The 24,632-nt window shown below is 40.0% G+C and overlaps 1 protein-coding gene across 1 annotated transcript in view; it reads right to left on the bottom strand.

The window, feature by feature from the left end:
• FBXO33 (F-box protein 33) overlaps positions 1-21,570 on the bottom strand; it is a 32,294-nt gene extending 10,724 nt beyond the window's left edge. The window contains exon 1 of the mRNA XM_007986562.3: positions 20,639-21,570. Within this exon, the coding sequence (XP_007984753.1) occupies positions 20,639-21,237 (599 nt within the window). The 5' untranslated portion in view covers positions 21,238-21,570. The remainder of the gene's footprint in view (positions 1-20,638) is intronic.
• Positions 21,571-24,632: the final 3,062 nt, after the last annotated feature.

Consider the following 24,632-nt stretch of genomic DNA (forward strand, 5'->3'; position numbering starts at 1 on the left):
CAGCAGTGCTAGGCACATAAAATGAGTTTAGAAGCGTTCCCTCTTCCTCAACTTTTTGGAAGAGTTCAAGAAGGACTGACATTAATTCTTCTTCAAATATTTGGTAGAATTCACCTGTGAAGCCATCCAGTCCTGGGTTTTTCTTTTTTGGGGGGAGGTTTTTAAAAATTATGGATTCACTCTCATTTGTTATTCGTCTGATGATATTTTATATTTCCTTCATGATTCAGTTTTGGAAGGTTTATATTTCTAGGAATTTATTTATTCTAGATTATCCAATTTATTGGAAATGAAGGCTCACAGGAGTCTCTTATAGTCTTACTGTATTTCTGTGGCATCAGTTGTAATATCTCCTCTTTCACTTCTTTGAGTCTTTTGTCTTACTCTAAAGGTTTGTCAATTTTGTTTATCTTTTCAAAAAGCAACACCCGGCTTTGTTAGTCCTTACTACTGCTTTTTCTAGTCTGTATTTACTTCTGCTCTAATATTTATTATTTCCTTTCTTTGGCTAACTTTGGGCTTTGAATGTTGTTTTTCTAATTCCTTAGGATTTAAAGTTAAGTTGTACGAAATTTTTTTTTTTTTTTTTTTTTGAGATGGAGTCTTGCACTGTTACCTGGGCTGGAGTGCAGTGGCGTGATCTCGGCTCACTGCAACCTCCGCCTCCCAGGTTCAAGCAATTCTCCTGCCTCAGCCTCCCAAGTAGCTGGGATTACAGGCAACCACCACCACACCCAGCTAATTTTTTGTAGTTTTAGTAGAGACAGGGTTTCACTATGTTGGCCAGGCTGGTCTCAAACTCCTGACCTCGTGATCCGTGTGCCTCTGCCTCCCAAAGTGCTGGGCTTACAGGCGTGAGCCACTGCACCTGGCCTTTTCTTCTTTCTTAACATTTTTTTGCTATAAATTTTCCTTTTAGTATTACTTTTGCCACTTGCTATACGTTTTGGTAAGTTTTTATTTTTATTTGTATCAAGATATTATTTGACTTCCCCCCTTTTTTTTTTGAGACAGCCTCGCACTGTCGCCCAGGCTGGAGTGCAGTGGCGGGATCGTGGCTCGCTGCAACCTTGGCCTCCCAGGTTCAAGTCATTCTCCTGCCTCAGCCTCCCGAGTAGCTGGGACTACAGGTGTACGCCACCATGTACAGATAATTTTTGCATTTTTAGTAGAGACGGGGTTTCACAATGTTTGGCCAGGATGGTCTCGATCTCTTGACCTTCACCTTTCAAAGTGCTGAGATTACAGGCATGAGCCACTGGCATCCGGCCTTGACTTCCCTTTTAATATTATATTGATATTAATATATCAATTATTATTAATAGATCAATTATATATTAATTAGTATATTGATATTATCAATTATATATTAATTAGATATTAACATATCAATCTATATGACTTCCCTTTTAATATTTATTGACTTCCATTTCCACGTATTTGTAAATTTTCCTCCTTTTATTGATTTCTAGTTTTATATTATTGTGGTCAGAAAAGATATCTGACATGATTTCAATCTTAAATTTATTAAGACTTGTTTTGTAGCCTAACATGTGATTTATCTTGGAGAATGTTCCATGTGTGCTTGAGAAGAACGTGTATTCTGCTGTTGTTGGATGGAATGTTCTGTATGTATCTGTTAGGTCCATTTGGCCCATAGTTTGGTTAAAATCCAGTGTTTCCTCACTGATATTCTGTCTAAATGATTTATCCATTGTTGAGAGTGGTGTCTTGATGTCTTCTTTTATTATTATATTGTTGTTTGTTTTTCCCTTCAGGTATGTTAATATTTGCTTTACGTATTTAGGTGCCCCGATACTGGATGCATATATATTTATAATTGTTATGTCTTCCTGACTGACCCTATCATTCTATAATGACCTTGTCTCTTGTGTCAGTTTCTGACTTAAAGTCTATTTTCTAAGATATAAGTATATAACTTATATACCCAGCACATGGTGGGTTACTGTTTTTTAATTCATTCAGCCACTCAATGACTTTTGATGATGGAATTTAATCCATTTATATTTAAAGTAATAATAGGTAAAGACTTACTATTGTCATTTTGTTTGTAGTTCTTTCATTCCTTTCTTCTCTTGCTATCTTCCTTTGTGATTTGATGATTTTTTTGTAGTGCTATGTATTTATCTTTTGTGTATCTACTACAGGCATAACTTGGAGATATTGCAGGTTCACTTCCAGACCACTGCGATAAAGTGAATATTGAAATAAAGAAAGTCAAATAATTTTTTGTTTTTCAAATTAAAAAGCAATATACATACCTTAACTAAAAAATACTTTATTGCTAAAAGATGCTAACAATCACCTGAGTCTTCAGCTAGTTGTAATCTTTGGCTGGTAGAATGTCTTGCCCCAATATCGGATGGCTACTCACTGATCAGGGTGATAGTTGAAGGTTGGAGTGACTGGCAATTTCTTAAAATAAGACAATGAAGTTGTATCTGTTGACTCTTCCTTTCATGAAAGATCCTCTGTAGCATGCTATGCTGCTTAATAGCTTTTTATCCACAGTAGAGATTGTTTTTACAATTGGACTCCATCCCCTTAAACTCTGCTGCTACTGTATCAGCTCAGTTTATGGAATATTCTTAAAGCCTTTGTTGTTATAATTTCAACAACATTCACAGCATCTTCATTAGAAGCAGATTCTAATCTCAAAAACCACTTTCTTTGTTCATACACAAAAAGCAACTTCTCATGCATTCCAGTTTTATGATGAGATTGCAGCAATTCAGTCAAACCTTCAGGCTCCACTTCCAATTCTAGTTCTCTTGCAGTTTTTACCACATCTACAGTGACTTCCTCCACTGAAGTCTTGAACCCCTCAAATGATCCATGAGTGCTGGAATTCAACCTCTTACAAAGTCCTGTTAATGTTGATATTTTGATCTCCTCCTATGAATCATGAATGTTCTGAATGGCATCTAGAATGGGTGAATCCTCAGTTTACTTTTCCGAAATCTACCAGAGAAATCACTATCTATGGCAGCTATAATCTTATAAAATGTATTCCTTAAATAATAAGACTTGAAAGTCAAAATTACTCTTGGATCCATGGACTGAAGAACAGATGTTGTGTTCACAAGCATGAAAACAACATGAATCTCCTGGTTCATCTGCATCAGAGCTCTTGAGTGACCATGTACATTGTCAATGAGATGTAATTTCAAAAGGAACCTTTTTGTAAGCAGTACCTCTCCACAGTGGGCTTAAAGTAGTCAGTAAATTATGCTGTATACAGATGTGCTATCATCCATGCTTTGTTGTTCCACTTATGGAGCACAGGCAGAGTAGATTTAGCATAATTCTTAAGGGCCTTAGGATTTTTAGAATAGCAAATGAGCATTGGCTTCAACTTAAAGTGACCAGATACATTAACCTCTAATGAGAGTCAGCCTGTCTTTTGACGCTTTAAAGTCAGGTATTGGCTTGTCTCTAGCTATCAAAGTCCTAGATGGTATCTTCTTGCAATAGAAGGCTGTTTTATCTACACTGAAAAATCTGTTGTTTACTGTAACCACATTCATCAATGACCTTAGCTAGATCTTCTGCAGCTTCCATGACAGCACCTGCTGACTCAGCTTACATTTTTATGGAGATAACTTTTTTCTTTAAACCTCATGAACCAACCTCTAGTAGTTTCAAGCTTTTTCTCCTGCAGCTTCCTTACCTCTCAGCCTTCATAGACTTGAACAGCATTAGAGGCTTGCTCTGGATTAGACTTTGGATTAAGGGAATGTTGTGGCTAGTTTCATCTTCTATCCAGACCACCAAAACTTTATCAGCAATAAGGCCATTTCCGTTTCTTATCACTCATGTGATAGATGGAGTAGCACTTAGACTTTCTTTCAAAACTTTTTCTTTGCATTCACAACTTGCCTGTTTGGTACAAGAGGCCTAGTTTTTGGCCTATCTGGGCTCCTGAAATGCCTTCCTTATGAAGCTTTATCATTTCTAGCTTTTGACTTGGAGTGAGAGACGTGGGACTCTTCCTTTCACTTAGCAATTAGAGGTCATTGTAGAGTTACTAATAGGCCTAATTTTTTCTTTCTTTTCTGAGACAGGGTCTTGCTCTGTTGCCCAGGCTGCAGTGCAGTGGTGTAATCACAGCTCACTGCAGCCCTGATTTCCCAGGTTCAAGTGATCTTCCCACCTCAGCCTCCCAAGTAGATGGGAACACAGGTGCACACCACTATGCCCAGCTAATTTTAAAATATTATGTAGGGATGGGGGTCTATGTTCCGCAGGCTGGTCTTGAACTCCTGTGCTCCACTGATCTTCCTGCTGCTGAGATTACAGGTGTGGGCAACTGTGAATGGCCAATTGGCCTAATTTCAATATTATTGTCTTAGGGATTTCGGTGGCTCAATGTGAGGGCAAGAAATGGGGGAAGGGCCAGTCAGTAGTCAGAACACACACAAAATTTATAATTAAATAAGATATTTTCTATAGGTGTGGTTCGTGGGGTGCCAAAATGATTACAATAGTAACATCAAAGATTACTGACAACAGATCACATCAGATATAACAAGAGTGGGCTCAGTGTGGTGGCTTACACCTGTAATCCAAGCACTCTGGGAAGCCAAGGTGAGGATCTCTTTAGCCCAGGAGTTGAGGTTGCCATTAGCCATGATCATGCCACTGCACTCCAGCCTGGGTGTCAGAGCAAGACACTGTTTCTAAAAAATGACGACGATGACGACAACAACAACAACAACAAAGGTATAATAAGGAACACAATGTGAGCACATGATACTGGACAAATGGTGCCAATATAGTTGCTTGATGCAGGGTTGCCACAACCTTAATTTGTAAAAAACAAAAAACACAATACCTGTGAAGTGCAATAAAGTGAAGCATAATAAAACAAGGTATGCCTGTACGTTTTTGCTTTATGATTACCATGCAGCTTACATAAATGATCTTATATATATAATAGTGCATTTTAAGATAACAATATAATTGTATGCAAAAACTGTACCTATTTACTCCTGCATACTTTGCTACTGATGTTCTAATTTACATATTTTAATATTACATATCCACCAATTAATTATTGGAGTTATTCTTCATACTGTTGGCTTTTTCTTTTTTTGAGACAGAGTCTTGCTCTGTTGCCCAGGCTGGAGTGCAGTGGCATGATCTCGGCTCACTGCAACCTCTGCCTCCCAGGTTCAAGTGATTCTCCTGCCTCAGTCTCCCAAGTAGCTGGGTTTACAGGTACCCGCTACCATGCCCGACCACTTTTTGTATTTTTAGTAGAGACAAGGTTTCATTATGTTGGCCAGGCTGGTCTTGAACTCCTGACCTTAGGTGATTCGCCTGCTTTGGTCTCCCAAAGTGCTGGGATTACAGGTGTGAGCCATGGTGTCCAGCCTAATCCTGTTGGCTTTTAACATTTATACCAGAGTTATGGTGATTTATTAACCAGTAGTACAACATTATTCTCTATTTGTTTATATATTCACTAGTGAGTTTTTTACTGTCATGTGCTTTGTGTTATTTATTGTCCCTTTGTTTCATATTGAAGAACTCCCATTGGTATTTCTTGTAATGCAGTTCTAGTAATGATAAACTCCTTTAGCTTTTGTTTATCTGGTAAAATCTTTCTCTCCATTTTTGAGGGATAGCTTTGCTGGGCATACTATTTTTGGTTGACAGTTTTTTTTTTTTCTTTCAGCACTTATCTCACTTACTTTTTGTCTTTGATTTTTGACAATTTGATTATAATATGTGTTGGTGTAGACCATTTTGGGTTCATCCTGTTTGGTATTCTTTGACCTTCACATTTCCCTCACCAGATTTCGGAAATTTTCACTCATTGTTTCTTAAACAGCTGTCTGCTCCTTTTCTACTTCTGTGACGTCCACTGCTTATCTTTGCTTGATTGAGTTCCATAGCTTCGCTCCTTTTCATTCTTTTTATTTTGCTCCGCTAACTTGATAATTTCAAATGACCTGTTTTCAAGTTCACTGATTCTTTCTTCCTCTTGATCAAGTCAGCTGCTTGTTGAACTCCTGTAGTGAATTTTTCGGTTCAGTTACTGTATTCTTCAGCACCAGTATTTGTTTCTTTTTAATTGTTTCTTTGTTAACATCCTTACTTTGCTCATGTATTCTTTTCCTGATTTCATTTAGTTTCCTACCAGTGTTTTCATGTAACTCAGTGAGCTTCTTTAACAGGATTAATGTAAATTCTTTGTAGGTAATTAATACATCCACTTTTTTTTTTAAAATTGGTTACTAAAGAATTATTTTCTTCCTTAGATTGTGTCATGTTTTCTTGATTTTCCATGTTTATTGTATGGCTGCATGGTTGTCTGTGACTTTGAAGAAAGAGTACTTTTTCCAGTCTCACAGAGTACTGTTTGCTGTAGGGGGCACCCACCCATTTCCCTTTATTCCTAGCTGTCACAGGCATCCAGGCTCCAACAGTCCTTTAGTACGTGGCATGAACTGAGATTGAAACCAGCCCTTTGTGTACCATACTGAAAGGCTAGAGACAAGGCTCCCTTCATTTCCCTCCTAAAGGGAAAGACTCTGTTCTGAGCCTTTTCCCAATCTTGCAGAACAGTGCCAGCTGTAGGAGGCCATTCACCCTTCTTTTGTTCTCAGTTGTTCCAGGCATCTGGGTACTATCAGTTTTTCAGCACTGGATATGAGGTGAGACAGAAATTGGCAGGGATGCACTAAGATGCCAGGAGGCCAGATGGCCAAGTGCACGCTCCATTCTTTCCTTTCCCAATGTGGGAGAAGTCATGGGTGATCCTCTTGGCTCTGAACTAAGCCAGTCTGGGGGAGAAGCTGATGTGGGCAAAGTGAATTTGCTCTCCTTACCTATCATGGTGTGGATTTTGTTATGTATGTGGCTGGGGTGCTACAACTTATTAACTAGATTCTGCATTTCTTATAAAGATATTTTAGTAGGAGTGTTGTTATTTATTTTTTTGAAACGGAGTCTTGCTCTGTTGCCCAGGCTGGAGTGCAATGGCACGACCCTGGCTCACTGTAACCTCCACATCCCGGGTTCAAGCAATTCTCCTGCCTCAGCCTCCCAAGTAGCTGGGACTACAGGCATGCACCACTATGCCCGGCTAATTTTTGTACTTTTAGTAGAAATGGGGTTTCACCAAGTTGGCCAGGCTGGTCTTGAACTCCTGACCTCGTGATCCACCTGCCTTGGCCTCCCAAAGTGCTGGGATTATAGGTGTGAGCCACCATGCCTGGCCCAAGTATTGTTATCTTGATGTTTCTATGGGAGAGCAAAGGCTAGGACTTCCTACCCTCTGTCATCTTGCCCTCATGACAGGATTTTTAATTATGTGAAAAATTGCATGATCTAATCAATGAAAAAAGGAATAAAACCATACACAGACTGTTATTCCAATTTTTTAGAAGGATGCATCACATTTTACCAGTGATCATATCTGGTGGACTTTTTTTTTCTTTCTAATTTTCAAGACTTCTATTATTATAAGCACATATTACTTAAGAATTCAGAAAAAAATGTTAAATTTGATTTACAGAGCCTCTAAGTTCATAAGAACTTAATTTACTTTAAAATCATTAAAAAAAATTAACAAACTGCATTACAGTAAAACTTAACAAGTTAATGTAAAGATTCTCTCTGGAATAGTTCCAGCAATACAATAATTTAAAAATGTTCTAGCAGTGTTAGAAATATGCCATTCAGGCCGGGCGCGGTGGCTCAAGCCTGTAATCCCAGCACTTTGGGAGGCCGAGAAGCGCGGATCATGAGGTCAGGAGATCGAGACCATCCTGGCTAACACGGTGAAACCCCGTCTCTACTAGAAAATACAAAAAAATAGCCAGGCGAGGTGGCGGGCGCCTGTAGTCCCAGCTACTCGGGAGGCTGAGGCAGGAGAATGGCGTAAACCTGGGAGGCGGAGCTTGCAGTGAGCTGAGATCTGGCCACTGCACTCCAGCCCGGGCGACAGAGTGAGACTCTGTCTCAAAAAAAAAAAAAAAAAAAAAAAAGAAATATGCCATTCAAAGGAAACTGAAAAAAATTCTAATTGCAGCAACAAAATGGTAATAATCCCTTTACAATATGGTACACAACACATGCACAAACTTTTCCTACATATGTAATGAGAGATGTACTTTTAAAGCCAGAAGATTTGTGGGATTATCAAATTCATTCCTCTCCTGTTGTAGACAAAGAAATGGAAGTGACCTGTTTCAGACTACAACACTAGTTGAAGTACAGCAAGGTAGAGAACTGAGGTTTTAATTTCCACTTAGTGATGCTTCTTATAATTAAACCAGGTGCTTGAATACAATGGTTTTATTCAAGTGATAGGAAAAATTATAACTCACATATTTTAGAGCAGTATAGGATGAACATTTGCAAAAAACACTTTTACGTACTTATTTTTCAATTCAAATGAAAATTTATTAAGTGCTATGGAAAAAATAATAATTTAAAAGTTAGAAAAAACAAAAAAAATGACAACTCAAGGGCAGCTTTCAAACGTATGGTGTTGAAACTAGATTACAGACCACATGGTAAAGCCAAGAAAACTGCATGTAGCCTCCAAGTGGCTCACTGTTTCAGATGGTAAAATAGAGACTGAAAAGAACATCTAGGCAGCAATACTGGAACAGAACCTACTAGGCTGTGGTAATAAATAGATGCCTCATTTTGGGGCCAGGAGACTATACCAGTAATAAATAAGGGAATTGTGCTACATAATCCTTTTAATTAAGGTGAACTCAGTAACCTGGGTTTAATTTATTTACTCATTCATTTATTTATTGTTGAATAGCAAGTGAACTAAAGAAATCAACAGGGTTATTTCCTGCAGAATGTCACAAATAACGCTTGCTTAAAAAGACATGTAACAAAAAACACTGGAAAAATATTATAGTTGGCTAGAAAGTTTCTTCAACGTACTTTGATTCCCATGGTAATACTGATAGGATATAACCTATTTACTAGTCCCTATGTAAATCCTAAAATGTGTTCTGAAATATCACAAAGTCATAAACAGTGCTTGATAATCTTTCTAAAGCATGCAAAAGGCCATATACTATCATCAAAAGAGAATGATTTTCTTCTACTTAATTTTGTCCTTCTTTAACAGTATTTTAATGAGTTCCAGATCTAGAGCTAAAGCACATCCTTAAGCACTTACAACTTAGAAACAGCCTACACACCGCTCTCCTACAATTTGCTTATTTATTTACTAAAATATGCATATTGTGTGCCAATGACATGAAAAGTTATGGTGGTTAAGTTCTAAATATCTGTGGGCTTATTGGATTCTTGGAATAGAAATAAAGGTTTTAAAAACAAGCTTGTTTTTAAAAATTAGATGATACCAAGGAATTACTGATAACCCTGTTAAGGTATCAATGGTATTGTAGAAATGTCCATTACATAGAATGGACATAATTTTCAGACCTGCATACTTTAGTAAGGTAAAATGGCAATGATATCTGGGATTTGCTTTAAAATACTTCAGTAAACAAGAAAGCGGCTGGGCGCCGTGGCTCACGCCTGTAATCCCAGCACTTCGGGAGGCCGAGGCGGGCGGATCACGAGGTCAGGAGATCGAGACCAACCTGGCTAACACAGTGAAACTCTGTCTCTAATGAAAATACAAAAAATTAGCTGGGCATGGTGGCAGGTGCCTGTAGTCCCAGCTACTCAGGAGGCTGAGGCAGGAGAATGGTGTGAACCCAGGAGGTAGAGCTTGCAGTGAGCCGAGACTGCACCACTGTACTCCAGTCTGGGGAACAGAGCGAAATTCTGTCTTAAAAAAAAAAAAAAAAGGCAAGCAAGCAAACGTGGTAAAATCTTCAAATTACTGAATCTGAGTGATGGTATTAATGGGGGTTCATGTGTCTAGTTTTTGTGTGTCTTAAAAATTTCACAAGTAAAATTAGAAAACAAGGCAGTCACTTCTCTATTTGTGTGACCCTAATAATTTCACTTAATTACTCTGTGCTTCAGTTTCACCATCTGTAAAATAGAAATAATAAAGAAGCCTAACTCCTAGAGTTGCTGAATACTGCTGTTAATATAGGAAAGCTAGCTTAGGATTTTAGGGGATGTCAAGAACACATCCACTCAGCCCTCTGAAGCATGGCACTATGAATGGGCATTACCCAGCCCTGTGACTCTGGTGATGACTCCTGTGGTCTATGTGTGGATTCTAATAGGACATCGGTATGAAGGTGGGTGGCTTGAGAAGGTGGGGTTAAGATCAAAGACTCTTGCCTCAGGTTACTATGTTTCCTCTTCTTTTCCTTGAACAAAAATTGTCCTTTTGAGGTTTTGAAAAGTAGGTTTCATTTTTGAAGTTACCAGCAACAGTTGAATAACAAACCAGATTAAAAGGTAGCCCAACTCTGGCCCTGATTTCCTCCCTTTTTTTTGTTCAACTTAAGGAGTACACGTGATGCGCATCTGCATGGAAAAACATAATTACCTTGGTCTAGTGTCACAGGTGATTAGACCACTGATTTGGATGCAAGGAGAGGAAAAAATCCACATAGGGAATACCACTGGCTTCTTCCTTTCTGCTCAGCCCTACCACATATGGACTTCATATGAGTCCACAGCTCATATGAAGGTTAGACCTAGGCAAATTTCAGGGAGTAATGAGTTTATACGAAGCAGAAACGTGAAAGAGAAAAAAGAAGAAAAATGAAAATTTCAGGTGACCACAGTAACGAAGACCAGGAAGTTTCTGGGGGTAATTACACAGACTAAGCCAAATTTATATAACACGATATGAACAGAGCACTGCTGTACAAGTGCTTGGTGGTAAAGGAGTTAAACACCAAAGTAAGTTATGTTTTCAGATAATAAACTGTATCTAAACCCTAGCTTTTTTTTGAGTACAAATCTCTCTCTCTCTCACACACAAACACACACGAGTAAGAACAACCAAAAAGCAGAAAAATATTTTTAGATGTATTTAGGGAAAGCAACTAGAAGGGCATTGTAATGTTAGAACATCATATCTAACTTTTTGTACTTTATTCCACTGCTAGAAAACCTCCAGCTAAAAATAAATACAGACCAGGCACAGGGGCTCACGCCTGTAATCTCCGCACTTCGCGAGGCTGAGGCAGGTGGATTGCCTGAGCTCAGGAGTTCCAGATCACCCTGGGCAACATGGTGAAACTCCGTCTTTACTAAAAACACAAAAATTAGTCAGCCTTGGCAACATGCGCCTGTAGTCTCAGCTACTCAGGAGACTGAGGCAGGAGAGTTGCTTGAACCCGGGAGGCGGAGGTTGCAGTGAGCCAATACTGCGCCACTGTGTTCCAGCCTGGGTGACAGAGCTAGACTCTATCTCCAATAAAACAATAAAACAAAAAACAAAGTAAGTACAGAATCAGACTACTCATCATTTCTGTTGCTCACACTCTGGTCTAAGCAACCATTACTTCTTGCCTGGATTACTGCAACAATCTCCTAACTCTGCTTATTGCTTCCACCCTTGCCCTACTACAAGCTATTCCTAACACATTACAGACAGACTGATCCTTTTGAAATGTCAGATCACATCACTGTCTTGGCTCAAAATCCTCTGATGGCACCTCATCTAAGAGTATAAGTCAAAGTCCTTACAAGAGTCTCACAAATACCTACAGATTTCCATATCACCTTCCCCCTTACCTGGCTGACCTCTTCGATATTTCATTGCTTTCCGTGCTGTGTCTTTTTCTTTTTTCACCCTTCATAAGATTTATTACCAGATAGAGTGTAAAACAATAAAGCTTCTAAATGGTGACATAAGAGAATATCTTTTTGACTTTGCAGATTTTTTTCTAACAAAGTTTTTGTTTCAATAGAACATAAAAATCTCTACCAATAAAGGAACAAAATGATAAACTAGAATTTTTAAAATTAAGAACTTCTAAATATTAAAAAATGCTTAAGGCTTGGCGTGGTGGCTCACGCCTGTAATCCTAGCACTTTGGGAAGTTGAGGCGGGTGGACCACAAGGTCAGGAGTTTGAGACCAGCCTGGCCAACATAGTGAAACCCTGTCTCCACTAAAAATACAGAAATTAGCTGGGTGTGGTGGCACGTGCCTACAGTCCCAGTTACTTGGGAGGCTGAGGCAGGAGAATTGCTTAAACCTGGGAAGCGGAGGTTGCAGTGAGCCGAGACCACACCATTGCACTCCAGCCTGGGTGACAGAGTGAGACGCCATCTCAAAAAAAAAAAAAAAAAAAAAAAAAAAGCTTAATATAATTAAAGAGAGAATTTTGTAATAACTACAGCTATCAAAGGACTCATTTAGGACATATAAAAAGTTATCGGAAAAATACAAATTAAAAGTACAATGTAATACACTTGAAAGTAAAAACACTGACACTTGCTAACACGTTAGCAAGACTGGAAAAACTGGAACTCATATATATTACTGATGAGAGTATCAAATAGACAACTCATTTTGAAACGTTTTTTGGTTATTTCTACTAAAGCTGAGCATATGTATATGTTATGATCCAGAAATTTCATTCCTAGGTATAAGTCCAATATGAATGACTACATTAATGCACTAAAAAGAAGTGCACAAGTATGTATATAGATAGCAGCAATGATCCTTAAATACAAAAACTGGGAACAATTCATATGTCCATCAGCAATACAATAAATTATGGTCTACTCATCAATAAAAATTAATGAACAACTATTATTTTGAGGTCTCAGACAGACAACATTGAGCAAAAGAGGTCAGACTCTAAAGATAACATACTGTATAATCTCACTTATATGAAGTCCAAAAAGAGGTAAAACTAACCCACAGTGTTAGACGTCAGGATAATGGCTACCTTTGAGGTAAGGGAGTGGTAACTGGTAGGGGGCACAAAGGGAACTTCTAGGGCTCTAGCAATGTTCTATTTCTCTTAAAAAAATTACAACAACTTTTATTTTAGAATCAGGGGGTACATGTACAGGTTTGTTACAAAGGTATATTGTGTAATGCTGAGGTCTGAGGTAAAAATGAATCCATCATCCAGGTAGTGAGCATAGTATCCAACTGTTACCCTGCTGCCTCCCTCTCCACTCCTGTATTCCCTAGTGTCTAACGTTCCTATTTTTATAACTATGTGTACTCAGTGTTTAGCTCCTACTTGTAAGTGAGAACGTGCGGTATTTGGTTTTCTGTTTCTGTGTTAGCTTAGGATAATGGTTTTCACCATGCTGTCTTTAAAACATGCCGGTCGTACTTGCACTACAGAGCTACTCCACTTAGTGCTACTTCTGTCTGGAATCACTTGCCCCAAAGAGACACACGGCTTGCTCCCTCCCTACCTTCAAATACCACTTCAGCAGTTGAGACCCTCTTTAACTTCCCTATTTTAAATAGCAACATTCCTAAGTCCACCATTCCCATCTCCCTTCACTGCTTTATATTTCTTCGTAGCATATATTACCAACTGAGATACTATAATTTCACTTAATGTGTTTTCTGTCTTCTTTTCCATAAGAAAAAGCTCTATGATGGCAGGGCCTTTTGATTATTGCTATATTTCCAAATACTAAAACAGGGTCTGGCATTCAAAAATATTTGTTGAATAGTATATTTACCTTAGTTCACAACAAAAATTAGTCTATTTAGCTACATCTCACACATCACAAATTTAGGGGGCAGACCAGTTTTCAGTTACATTATACATTAGGAATCCCTCTAAAACAATATATTTTCCCAGAAAACTAAAAATCCCATTCTCAATTATTTCTTTGATGTAGTATATAGTACCAGTGGAAAACCGCAAAATGCAGCTACCTTATATTAGAGTTAATATAGCTAAGTCAAATTAGCTGTAGAAACAGAAAACAGAAACAACTTAAGTCTGTATGTTAAAACTGGGTGTGGTGACTCAGGCTTGTAATCCCAGCTCTTTGGGAGGCCAAGGCAGGCGGATCATGAGTTCGGGAGATAAGAGACCATCCTGGCCAATATGGTGAAACCCCATCCCTACTAAAAATACAAAAATTAGCTGGGGGTGGTGGCGCGTGCCTGTAATCCCCGCCACTTGGGAGGCTGAGGCAGGAGAATCACTTCAACCTGGGAGTGGGAGGTGAAAGTGAGCCGAGATCGTGCCACCGCACTCTAGCCTGGTGACAGTGAGACTCTATCTCAAAAAAAATGTTTATTAAAATTCCACTGAAACGAGGTATCTTATTTTCTGTGCTGCACAAGAATTTCCTTATGAATTAAACAACCATCACAATTTTTTATTGTCTTATTCTTCTTCTCGGACTCCTGTTGGGACTGTTTAGCACAATTGTGACCCAATGCTTGAGATTTCAGACCTGATGACCTTGTTCTCTCTTCTGTAGGTCAGAATTGGGGAACTTCATCTATGGTAGTAAATGTTGGTAAGTTTCTTTTCATTCCAGAGGATCCAAAATTATTTCTTTAATACATAGGAACAATAGAAAAATGCAAACTGCAGCCACCTTAGAGTTATTACAGCTAAGAAGAATTAAGTTATGGAAACATAAAAGAACATGGTTCTTTAAAAAGATGCTCTTAAAATCTTTTCCAATGCCATAAAAGAGATCATGACATTTTTTTTTTTCCTTTTTTAAATTAATAAAAGCTAAAATAATCCACCATCATTGCATGAAATTATCTCAGGCTGGTTCTATTCTTCTTAGTCCACTTTCAGTATCATGTTTTAACATCCACATTATACTCTTTTAATAACATTATTTCCTTTCCTCACAAATGCTAATGAATGATCATAGCCAAATCAAATGAACACAAATAATTTAGAGATGTGTTGTCCAGTAGAGTTTTCTATGCATGGAAGGGTTCTATGTTGTACAATATACTAGTCACTAGCCACATGTGACTATTGAGCACTCGAAATGTGGCTAGTGCAACTAATGGGATCTTTAATTTTATTTATTTAAAATTTAAATAGCTATCTGTAGCTACTGGCTGCCATATCTGACAGTATGACATTAGAATCTAGAAATAAGTCACTGGCCTACAACAGTATTCCTTATTAGCTTTATTAGGACCCATTAACCAGAAGTTATTTCCCAGAACTTACAATTCCATCTAAGAATTACCATCCCCCAATCTAACTACCATCCCCAAATCCCAAAGGTTACACACAAAAGATATATTTAAATAAAACGAACACTTAAGGTTGTTATTTAACATGCTATTAAAAGATAATTTTAACAGTAATAAGGACAAGAAAATCGAGTGAGAAAGAAATGATGAAAAAATATTGTTTTTTCCTTTTCTCTTACTACTCACAACCAACTGTTAAGTACTCTGGGCTATACTGCCAAAAGCCATCTGCTTTTTTTCATCTCTCCTGTCTCCATTGTAGTTCAAGCTACCATCATCTCTTGCTTAGATTACAGCAAAAGCTTCCCAACCTGTCTCCCTACTTTCTCTCTTGGTCCTTAAGTCGCTCATAAAATGGCCAGGGTGATTGCCCTAAAATACAAATGATATCACATTATCCTTGTCCTTAAAATTTTTTTCAGTGACTTCTTCTATCCTTAGAATATATTCCAAACTTCATTAAATAAGCCTACCTAAACCCAATCATTCCTTCCTTCTGCTTCTCAGAACTCATCATGGCACCCTTTTCATCCTCACTTGCCACAGCCCTCTCACACTTTCTTTTCTACTGCTCGAACAGACCAAAGATTTGTCTGGCTAAAGACCTTCGTGCTTACTGTTTCTTGTGTGTGGAATGCTATTTGCTCAGATCTTCAGATGGGCAACTCTTGTCATTCATGCTGCAGCTCAAATATCCTTCTCAAAAAAGGTTTCCCCTGACACTTTACCTAATGTTGTCCCCTAGTCACTATTACATCCTTCTGTTTTATTTTCAGATTTTATTTTCACAACCTAAAATAATCTTTCTTTCTTTTGTCTACTTGTTTCTTTCTTTCTTCCTCCTTTAGAATGACTCCATGAGAACAGGAAGCATGTCTTCCCTGCTTGGCACATAGTACGCTCTCAATAATTGGAGGAAAAAAACCATAGATTTTCTACAACAATCATTTTAGCTCCTAAATAAACTTATCAAGTTTGGTGAACTCTCCCAAGGTTGCCTCAGAACTAACAAATTAAAATGGAGATGTTTAATCATTCCACTCAAAAGTTGCTTAACACCCTCATTTAACACAGTCAAAAAATTTTAACTTTTTTTTCCCTTGAGTTTTATAACCTATTCCATCTATCAGTTGCCAATACAGCTGTGGAATAAAAAGTCCTAAAACCTCTCAAAACAGCCTTCCAGGAGGTTAGTTTCTTTAGCCTTCCTTCTCAATAACTTTGAGGCTATCCCTAAGGAAACTTTTTGTCAGTTTTTAGGTAAGGAGTCTGCTGGGAATGCAGTGCTACAGGAAACTAATTCTTGAACAGGGCAGATTGGTCACAGGGCCAGTATATTTTAATATATTTATTCTGTAAATCGGCTTTTTAAAGTAAATAATGAAACAAAGTAAGCTCTCAGAAATGAAACATTGTTATACATATTTATTACGCTACTACAGGAGAAATATTTCAAGAAAAATAAGGCTAAAAATTGTTGGAGATAATACCTTCAAGGCATTTTCTACCATCTTAGCTGGTAATCTGAAATGTCCAAAGAATTTTTAACATTTTAAAATGCATTTTTAGGCAGGGCGCAGGGGATCACACCTGTAATCTGGGAGGCAGAAGTGGGATGATCATATGAGGTCAGGCATTACAGACCAGCCTGGGCAACACAGTGAGACCCTGTCTTTACACAAAATTAAAAAAATATATATCAGTCAGGCATAGTGGTGCATGCCTGTAGTCCTAGCTACTAGGGAGGCTGGGGTGGGGGGGATCATTTGAGCCCAGGCATTTGAGGCTACAGTGAGCTATGATCATGATTGCTCCGTGCTATGATCATGATTGCTCCATCCTGAGTCACAGAGCAAGATTCTGTCTCAGAATATTTTTAAATGGTTTTATTATTGTTTCCTGGTAGGAAACAATACAAAGGTAAGATTCTCCTTCACTGCACATGCCAAATCAACAAGACCCAAATCTAAGCATTATTAATAGATCCTGTTTTACTTACAGGGTATATAAGCAGACAGAGTCGTGAAATGGTCAATTTACATACAAGCAGTTAGAGCTATACCCACAATATTAAAAAGAAAATCAATCCTATACAAAATTTCTCTGGTCTGTTACAATATGCATTTTTTTTTTTTTTATTCTTTGAGATGGAGTCTGGCTCTGTCACCCAGGATGGGGTGCACTAGCACGATCTCCACTCACTGCAACTTCCGCCTCCCGAGTTCAAGCGATTCTACTGCCTCAGCTTCCTGAGTAGCTGGGATTACAGGTGTGCACCGCCACACTCGGTTAATTTTTGTATTTTTAATAGAGATGGGGTTTTACCACGTTGACTAGGCTGGTCTCGAACTCCTGACCTCAAGTGATCCACCCGCCTTGGCCTCCCAAAGTGCTGGCATTACAGGTGTGAGTCACCACCCCTGGCCAACAACACGAATTCTTAAAAAAAAAAAAAAAAAAAAAAAGTACTGCCCCCTAATAGCATTTCACCCAAGAAGAGTTTATGTAAAACATTTATACAGCCCATAAAAGCACAAACCAGATGAAGATAATGTGCCTGTGGCTACTGTTCAGGTATTTTTAGTGACTGAGTCCATTACCTATTATCATAAATCTCACCATGAACTCGTTTTTCCTAAGGAGTCTGAAATACAGCATTTCAATAGGCAGTACTCAACCTGACAACTGGTTTAAATGCTAAAAATGCATTTATAGATTTGTTGTTTTGCACTTCTAGGTACGATTTCTTATAGAACGACTGCAGAAGAAATTCAGGCTATGTGACCTAAAATACAGTTGAATGAGTACTTACTACCTTTCTGTTCTTACTTTTCATGAAGAAGACAGGTATCCTAATGCCCTGTAGAGAAGGAATTTCTGAAACGTGAAGGACTGTGTTTTACCCTCAAAGAGGCACTTCTGCACCTTCTTTATCCTTATTAGTTGTTCCTAAAACCTAAGATACAGGTATGGCAACTATAATCACTGTGAGAATACATGTACATATATAACCCGGGAATCAAGCAAAACAAAACACCAATTGTCCTCTCTGAAGATCAATACCCTTGAAAAGTTCCCACAATTCAAGTTTATACTTTTAGTTATTTTCCTGAGGGACATGAAAATAACTGGAACAAAACAAAATAACAGTCTGAATTATATGAACTGTATAAAGGAATTCAGCACAAAGCCTGGAAGCAGAATGCTTATGATCTGGTATGATTCACACCCCCTCTTTTCTACTTATAGAATGGCAGAGATCATAAAGCAAAACCATTGTAAATTTAACTCAGAATATAAAGAGCAATGTCAAATGTCCCAAGTCTATAGTTTAAGTGATTACAGAAAGAAATAATAGGCTTTACCAGTCACTGAATAAACAACCTGGTTTAAAACATTTTCAGATTTGTTAAAATTTAAAGGAAACTAGTCCTATTTATGGATTTAATATTCATATTAACTTTTCCAATATCACTGGAGTATCTCAAAACACTTTCAACAATAAAGATGAGATTAACTTATTTCCAAACATATGAATAGAATTTTTAAAAACCCTTTGATGTATCACTAGTACAAACATGCAATTACACTACACTTTAATTTGAGACACACAGAATGAATATGCTACCAAAGCAGCACGACATACAGCACCATGCTAATAGGAGATGACAAGCAAACCTTAAAATTAGGGATGACAGGTGTGATGTTTTTGCACAGAAGCGATAGCTGACCCAGATGGGCAGGCATGAGTGGCCTTAGAGAGAAGCAGATTGGGATGCTAATAAAAATTGTAGGGGTAAGGAAAAGAAGGACAGGAGAATTAAGCTACAAAGATGTGAAATACCTCCATTTTGCCTATGTGTTATCCACCCATCCAACCAACCAGTTATTAAAATACTTAAAAGGAACTAGACACTGCTCAAGGCTTGTTCTTACTTGGGTCAAAGGCACATACATTGTTTGGATGGTTGCATAAAAATGCAATTTGATCTCAGTACAGAAAAATCTAATTGGTACTCACTCACTGAATTCACCCTCAACCTTGGTCTCATTAGTAAGTGCTCACTGACTGAAACTTTGCAACTTTTAGGTCAGTTGGTCCTCTAGCCATACATTCAACTCTGAGAAAGTCTCTAACCTAATCAAGACCTGTTTTTAGCTTCAGTGGCCTCTCCTGCCAGATAAAACCAAAGTAACGAAATGGAATGTCTTGTGAAAAGCTGGGGAAACACACACAGGCAACTGGAATAACGGAGCCATATCCCAGATACGACTTGGAGCTATATGCTTATCTCTTGACTTCTGGATTAAGACACAGAATAATGGTGCATATATATATATATAACCTTATAATATATCTATATATCTATATATATCTCCTAGCATTAAACCAGGGACTGCTTTTAACCTTGTTCAACATAATGTTCAGTATATTTACTGCAAAAGGACACACTTTTGGAGAAAACCAATGTCGTACAGCAATGTGCAAATCACTTGATCCTATAAAGAGTCAGTTTCCTTTCTATAAAACAGAGATATTAATCATTGCCCTGCCTTACAGTGTCACTGAGAGGCTCAAATAACACAGTGAATGTGAAACTGCTGAAGTGTTTTTACTATGTAAGGTGCTCCTTTCGTGAACTTCTAAACTTTCTTCTAATAAGAGTTTTACTGTAAGGTTCTTTAGAATATCCATATACAGAAGATCTAAATTAATAGGGTTTTGGAGGTGGCGATGGAGAAAAATGACGATTGGAAGGGATACTGGGTCAGAACATAAGGTGTTGGTTCCAGAATTACAGGGAAGTCCTGATGCAAAACCAGAAGAGTTATGTGCTTACCCTTTGCAGACCCTGGCCAACTCCCTCGCTGCCCGCCCCCCTCCTACGCCCGACTGTTACTTTTAAGTGAACTACTGGGGACAAGTTGAGTGTGGGGGTGTATGGGGAGGGTCTTTCAACCCTGAAGATCAACTTCTTCCCCAATCCCTTTAACAAACACTCCTCCTTCTCTTCGGGCCTTCTTCAGTTAGCCGAAACTATTTCTGGTAAGAAAACGGCTGTTACAAAATTTCTTTTAGGCAGCGTCCTATGAGTACTCGTTCCCCCACAATGAACTATTTCTAACAGACAGATTCAGAGTCAGCAAATCGTGTTATGTATATGTTTTGTTTCTTCCAAGGCTCACCCACAAGCCTCACCCTCCCAGCCTTAACTCTCCCATCTATAAAATGAAAAATGACGGCGCCTGTCAGCTCCATCCCACGGCCACCGAGAGGATGAATGACTGCTTAGAAGGCGACAGAAGTGGTGTCAGTTAAACACCCAGTCCACCACTGTTTATAAAGTATCATGATGAGTCCCGTTATGCCCCTCCGCTCAAGGAAACCGCCTGGTTAGAACCAACACTCTCCGTCACTGAAGAAGGCAACGCTGAAGTTGGCCGGGTGCGTATTACGCACAGAATCTGTGTCGGGGTGCGGGAACGGAGCCACCCCCGTTACAGGGCGGGGCGGGGCTCACGACATGCCTACCTGTTGTTCCGGATGCTGACCAGGACGCAAAGCACCAGCTCCAAGTAGGTGCGCAGCACTTCCAGCCAACGAGCAGAGAGCTGCAGGGCCTCGACTTCCTCCCCTCCAGTCCCGGTGTCCGCGCCACCTCCGTCTCCTGGGCCGCCGCCGCTCAGGTAGTTCTCCGCGGCGAATTCAACACGCAGCTCCCGCACGAACCAGCCGCACTTGCGCATGAGGAATTCCAGCCGAGGCTGCTCCGCGGGAGAGACGCGGAGGCAGATGCGGAGCTGGGGCCAGAGGGCCGGATAGAAGAGGCACTCACGCCAGTGCGAGCAGGAGGCCGAGGCCCGCAGCCGGTCGGGCGCCGGCAGAAAGGAGAAGATGTGCACGATCAGCTCGCTGGGCAGCGACGCAGCGCCCGCCGCCTGCCCGCACAGAGCCATCCGGCCCCGTCGCCGGGTGCCGGCTTCCGGCCGCCCCCGCAGTACCCGGAGCAGCCCCCGCAGCCGTCGCAGCTGCTGCAGCCGTCGCCGCCGCCACCGCGCCACCCGGGCGGCCCCGGCTCGGGTTCGAGCTCCCGGCGGTCGGGGCTGCGGCACTGACAAGAACAACAACATCAATGACAAGGAAGAAGGGGGCGGAACCGTCGTGGGTCTCGGCGGAACCAACTAGAGCACAAGTTGTAGAGAGGGGGAAAGGCCTCTGCGGGCGTGGCCTGCCGGAGCCAGCCTCTGTCCTCTCAAACTCTACTCACGTGCGTCCGAGGCTGGCACACTGAATAACTGCAATGCCCTCCCTCCTAAAGTTCAGTGGCCCGGAAGCCTCAAGGCATACTGTAAGGGAAAAGCAGCCCTCCCTGCTCCAGTCGGGGGAGACAGAGAAGTGGTAGGAGCTGAGCTTGACGTCACCGCAGGTGGGAGGAGTCCGGCGCGCACCAGCGCGACTTCCGGAAGAGGGGAGCGCCCGATTGCCTGTAGGGACGGGAGACGTGGCACGTGATCTCTGACGCACGCAGGCCGCGGGGCGGGGCGGCACTGGGCGGGGTGGAACCAGCACTTGGCGCCCCTTACGCTTTAGGGCTGCCGCTGCGCCCAGTCACATCCGTAAGTCGGTGAATTTTGGCGCTCCGTAGATGGAGGTGGCGGTACTCTGGCTTATTGCGAGAGGTCGTCACGCTTCTCTGTAAAACGTTTCTCAGTTTGGGCTGAGGACCCTGAGCCAAAGTGGCGGCATGCAGGGTCTTTCTCGGCCATCCCACCTGCCCAAAGTAGGGTTAAGAATTCCTGAGATTGCGCCGCTGAGAGGGAGCAGGCGGACGGGCTGGCTAACGTCGGCGGGCTGTGCGGGGAGGGGCGGCGTGGGGCGTGGCAGACGCCTCGAGTGGACCTGCCCCGTCGGTCCGACCACGAAGGTGGACTTTCGCGCACTCGCTAGTGTGTGGGGAAGCAGTGAGGACAGCGTCACCCTTTGGATTCAAAGGGAGAGAAAAAAAATTGGCAAATGGGTCTGAGATCCGCAGGTTGTTACCAGCCTCTTCTCCAGGGCTCGAGGAAGGGTCTCTGTTCCCAGGGCTGAGATTTAAGGCTCTTATTGAAGAGAAGTTCACAGTGATGACAGAGCTTTGATTTTCTTTTTCTTCTTTTCTTTTTTTTTTTTTTTTTTGCCTGTTACCCCTAACTTAGGTTGTCTAAATCATGTCCCTAACTTCACCACAGCCTACCTGCGAAGTAAACTCTGGTTGCAAAGAGTGGTGAAGTCAGAAAGGATTAAGTGACTTTATGTAATAATCGAGGGTTGCTGCTTTAGGGAGGCTGCCTCTTTATGTAATAATTGAGGGTTGCTTTAGGGAGGCTGTGATTTTGGAACAGCCTCGTTCTTTTGTGGTAAACACCAAGACTTTTTTGTTGTTGTTGTTTTAAGGGGCGGATAATTTAATAGGCAAGAAAGAAGGAAGAAGTAGGAAGGAAGAAGCTCCCCTCTACAGAGACAGACGGAGGGGGGCCTCCAAAGCCGAAAGAGGAGACCCCCCCCCCGCCGCGTTCTAGATGTTCTTAACCCTTTGAGGGCAAAGCTCTCCGTTCATGTTTCTTAATGCCTTGCACATATGAGTTTGCCAACAACATGATGTTGTTTATCAGTTGTGATAGGTTACTTCTCCAAGCCCCTGTTTGCAAGAGTTTTAGGTAATTGTACCTTATTAATTTTAATGAGCACTTGGAGGGCGACCCCAGCCGTGGGTTCGGCAGGATGAAACACTACCCATTTACCAGTTTAGAGACATTTAGGTCGTTTCCAGTTATGAATACTGTGAACATTCATATGCAAGTCTTTGTGTGGACGTATGTTTTAATTTGTCTTGGTTAGATAACCTAGGAATGAAAGTGATGGGTCGTAGAGTAGTTCTGTGTATAACTTTTTGAGAAACTGGGAAACTTTTCCAAGTGGCTACATCATTTTTCATTCCCATCAGCAATGTATGAGGGTTTCCAGCTCTGACTTTTTTTTTTTGATATTCTAGAAATATACTCTAATTTGAGATTGATATTTGTTTCTTAGCATTTTGCTAGGAACAAGCTACCTTCTTGGATATCGTTAATAATTAGTCTTTAATTATTAAGAATGGTTCCTGAGTAAAATGAAAATATGTCAGTCTGCCATAAATGAAATTCATTAGTTTAGAATTTCAAACTTTCTCATTAAATGAAGTGTGATAGGAATCCTGTTTTAATAACTATTAGCTAAATAATTAGCTGTGAATCTTGCCCAGTTTCAATAATAAATCAGTGAATTCCAATGGTTGCCCAAAATTTATCTTATCAGGCCAATACATTTAGTATTAATTAAATGTATATGTGGTATGTATATTTAGCATGTTGAGTTAGATTCTTTTGACATGTATTCTATACTGCTAGAATAAAATTGACTCATATAGGGCAGAATGGAATTACATTTTGTGAAGTTATAAAATCTGAGCTATGATTCAGAGTGTGGGAGGAAGTACTGACGTTATGAAGCTCATAAGTACCTAGTAGTACTAAACTCCAGGTTCCAAAAGTGGCATATTGTCACTATAGCAACCACCATGCTTATTTGGATTTGAAACCCAGGCAACGAGTGGTGGATAGGACTATAACACTAAGGTAGATATGTGCTCTGGTAGATTGATATGCCTGCCTGTTGATAGTCAATGGTCTGTTCTGTTTTTCTTGTTACACTTATTATGATTAATTCTTTTAGAGAGAAATTAAGCATTTAATACTTTTATATTTCTTCTTTTCTAACATGTTTAGTGTTTTTCCTAGTTAAGTAATTGGGATATTAAATATGTCTTTACTATAGCTTTTTTTCCATTTTTGCTTAAGTTTGGCAACTTTCTTTGGGTTACATATAACTTTTATTGTACGGAATCACTTGCAATTTTATAATAGAAAAAAGTAACTATGACATTTTATTTTAGCTGCATCATGAAACGCTGTTCAAGGCTACCAATAAACACGAACATTGCCTAAATTCTAATATTTCTTGAAAAAATATTGTTTTCTGAGTGATTTCTGGGTTTCAAACATTGTTGACAGGTAGAGGTGACATAATACCTTTCCAGTTTTCTCTTAGCATGCACCCGTAAATTGACCTAGAGGCAGAGGAGCCTCCTGGGACAATAGATCTGGGGACCTGGTTCCCGTCACCCTTGTCTGGTGGATTGAAGTGCTTCCTAGTGGGATCATATTACAGTAAAAAGAAATGAGGGATTGAAGGGAGTTCATCTTTAGAGGGGGAAGTCTGCGATGGTGAGCTAGAGACAGAGGACCAGGTCATTGGTTTGTCAGTCTAGATGCAGCTTGTTGTTGATATCACAACTTTTTCTAACCAAGCCACTCATGAGTTGATTGTGCAAGACCTCTCTCCATAAACAGGGATTGATAATTCATGTCTCAGAGGAATCAGACAGGTGTAGTGAGAGAAGAATTGGGTCCTGTGCAACATAGGGAGATGAAAAGATTGTGTCTTACAG

Source organism: Chlorocebus sabaeus, chromosome 24 (genome assembly GCF_047675955.1).
Source record: "Chlorocebus sabaeus isolate Y175 chromosome 24, mChlSab1.0.hap1, whole genome shotgun sequence".
In the NCBI taxonomy this organism is placed as follows: Eukaryota; Metazoa; Chordata; class Mammalia; order Primates; family Cercopithecidae; genus Chlorocebus; species Chlorocebus sabaeus.